The following is a 2,619-nucleotide window of genomic DNA, read 5'->3' on the forward strand; positions in this document are numbered from 1 at the left end:
GTCCGATTGATATGTATGTATCACGTCATGTACTCATGAATCGGAGTGTCATGTCCGACCGCCGCTAGAGTCGTCATCCTCGCGTTCCATGCATCGACTTCCTGGTGCATACGCGCCTGCCATGCCGCACTGTCGATCGAACGCTCGTCCCTGGTGTAGTGGGTGTGCTCCTAATGTGTAGCCGCGAGTATGTTCTGCACATGTCCAAACTGCCGTAATACGTGGTCAGGTGCGTGATGCTCAACGATGTCCATATGGATCAATAGACACTGTGCAGTCCACATGTGCTCACCAACCCAACAAAACGTTGGTAGCTGACCCAAAATATGATCACACGACATCCATATGAAAGCCTATAAAAGGATTCAACTAGTTAACAATAAAAGACTAACAAAAATAACAAACTAATGTTAAACAAAAAAAACTTACCTCGGGCGCCGTCATGCTGTCTTACTGATCCCTAAACGGGAGAATGACATGATGCGTCTCCAAACCTCTGGTACGACCTCGCGACCATCTCCGTGCGTATGGCATATCCTCAGCAACATAGTCATCGGGAGGGCGAGCAGCTATGGGCTGAAAAGGTCTCAACCTAGTCTACACCCATATTTGTCATAGTCATCAAAAAAATTATTTATCAGTCGACGTTTCGAAAAAATATATTTAGTGTTTTATCTACACACACTTAAATATATTACCTGAAGAAGAGGGCTTAATTCAGCGACCTCAAGCCTCTCGCCCATGGAGGCTCGATCAAATCATTTGTATATGTAAGCCAGGACAGCGGCGCCCCAACTATAACATCCCAACTGGTCTAGGTCCTCAATAAAGAGCAGATACCTAATACTCATATCCGCACCCGACGTGTTCGGGAACATTATGCCCCCGAATATGATAAAAAGTAATAAGCGAGCTCGTCGGTCAACATCAGCCTGAGGCGTCACCTCGCCAATCGGATGTTGCAGATCTACGAGGCGCAGGTGAGCATGGAGGGAGGACCGCAACAACCGACTCCGTCCACGCATATCCCTCTGCAGAGGCTCGAAACCAGTGAGCCTAGCCAACTCTTGGCGATACGGCAACATCTCCGGAGGCTCCACTCTATACAATGCCTGTCCTTCAATCTGTAGACCATAAATCACCTCGACATCCTGCTAGGTGATGGTAGCCTCGCCAGTGCGGAGATGAAATGTACGGGTCTTCGATCGCTAGCGCTCAATCATGACCGTCACTAAAGCCCTATCGTGCACAAGCTGACCAACTTCGATGCACCAGTAGATATCGCCCCGACGTAGTATATCTATGACATGGGGATGTGGGGGAATAACCTCTAGAATATCCCATACTGACTTCCCCGCACGGCTACGGACCACTCTACTAGAGGATACCGGTGCATCCCATACATACTGGGACCTATGCTCATGCTGTAGATAAAGTACCTCTCTGTTGTCGAAGGGTCCCGGCTCCATGGTGGTGTCCTATCTATTTTAGGCATTTTAAATTAATCATTAATACATGAAGTAAGGATTAAAGTGGTTTATTTTTTACGCATTTTAAATTAATCATTATTTTTTTAATTAATCTCTAATATGTAGTATTAGTTATGTGATCCTTTACCGAAAAATTATAAAAAGGATTGAATCCTAAACTAAGGATTTTCAATTTCTAATTAGCAAATAAATAAATTAACAATTAAAGATATAAAGATTAATAATTAACAAATTAAAAAATTAACAATTAGCTAGCAAACAATTTGCATATAATTAATAAATAAACAATTAACTAACTAATCAAATAATAAAAAATTAATTAGCATATAATAATTAAATAAACAATTAACTAACTAATCAAATAATTAACAAATTATTAACAAATAAACAATTGTCTTAACAAAAACTAAATAAATAATTAGCTAGTCTAACAATTGAAATAACTAATCTAACAATTATCAAATACTAAATAAGCAACTAATAAACAATTAACAAATTAACAACAACTAAACAAATAAAAAAAAATTAAAAATGAAAAAACGGGCTGAAAATAGCCCTTTTGCGCACAAAAAAAAGTGCGTAATTTTTTTTGTCCATATTCACACAATATTAATGTTAGGTTAATAAATAAACAATTAACAACAAATGAACAAAAAAAAATGAAAAAGGGGCTGAAAACAGCCCTTTTGCGCACAAAAAAAGTGCGTAAAAGTATTTTTTTTGTCTCACATTCCCACAATAGTAATGCTTAGGTTAATAATGTAATAGAAAAATCGTAGTGAAATACCTAGATTGAAGCTTTGATTTTGAGTTTTTGAATTGAATTATATGTCGCTTTATTGCTGTTGACAGCCAATTTTGTCCCGCCTTTCTTCCAAAATATTTTGCGCTTCTAATATTTTTGATAACTTAAGAAATAGTTATTTATACTTTACTACAATTATTAGCTTTTGTTAATATCATCGTTTTCATTATCCTACTATAGTCATTAACTATTATCATTTTTATTACCGTTATTACTATTACTATTATCATTATTATTATTATTATTATTATTATTATTATTATTATTGTTATTATTATTATTATTGTTATTATTATTATTATTATTATTATTATTATTATTATT

The 2,619-nt window shown here is 36.4% G+C and overlaps 1 protein-coding gene across 1 annotated transcript; it reads right to left on the reverse strand.

Annotated features, from left to right (window-relative positions):
* Positions 1–758: 758 nt before the first annotated feature.
* Positions 759–1,469, reverse strand: LOC132629066 (protein MAIN-LIKE 2-like). The gene is made up of 2 exons (XM_060344806.1): positions 1,227–1,469; positions 759–1,124 (listed from the first exon to the last, which is right to left on the reverse strand). Exons 1-2 carry the CDS (start codon positions 1,467–1,469, stop codon positions 759–761), a joined length of 609 nt encoding a protein of 202 aa, XP_060200789.1.
* Positions 1,470–2,619: the final 1,150 nt, after the last annotated feature.

This window comes from Lycium barbarum, chromosome 2, assembly GCF_019175385.1.
Source record: "Lycium barbarum isolate Lr01 chromosome 2, ASM1917538v2, whole genome shotgun sequence".
Lineage (NCBI taxonomy): Eukaryota > Viridiplantae > Streptophyta > Magnoliopsida > Solanales > Solanaceae > Lycium > Lycium barbarum.

What these genes read in the sequence shown, in the direction of transcription:
- LOC132629066 (XM_060344806.1), bottom strand. Translation starts at nt 1,469, where the DNA reads ATGGAGCCGGGACCCTTCGACAACAGAGAGGTACTTTATCTACAGCAT. An exon ending in ACGATAGGGCTTTAGTGACG is followed by an intron (nt 1,125 to 1,226) that starts GTCATGATTGAG and finishes TATGGTCTACAG; the next exon opens with ATTGAAGGACAGGCATTGTA.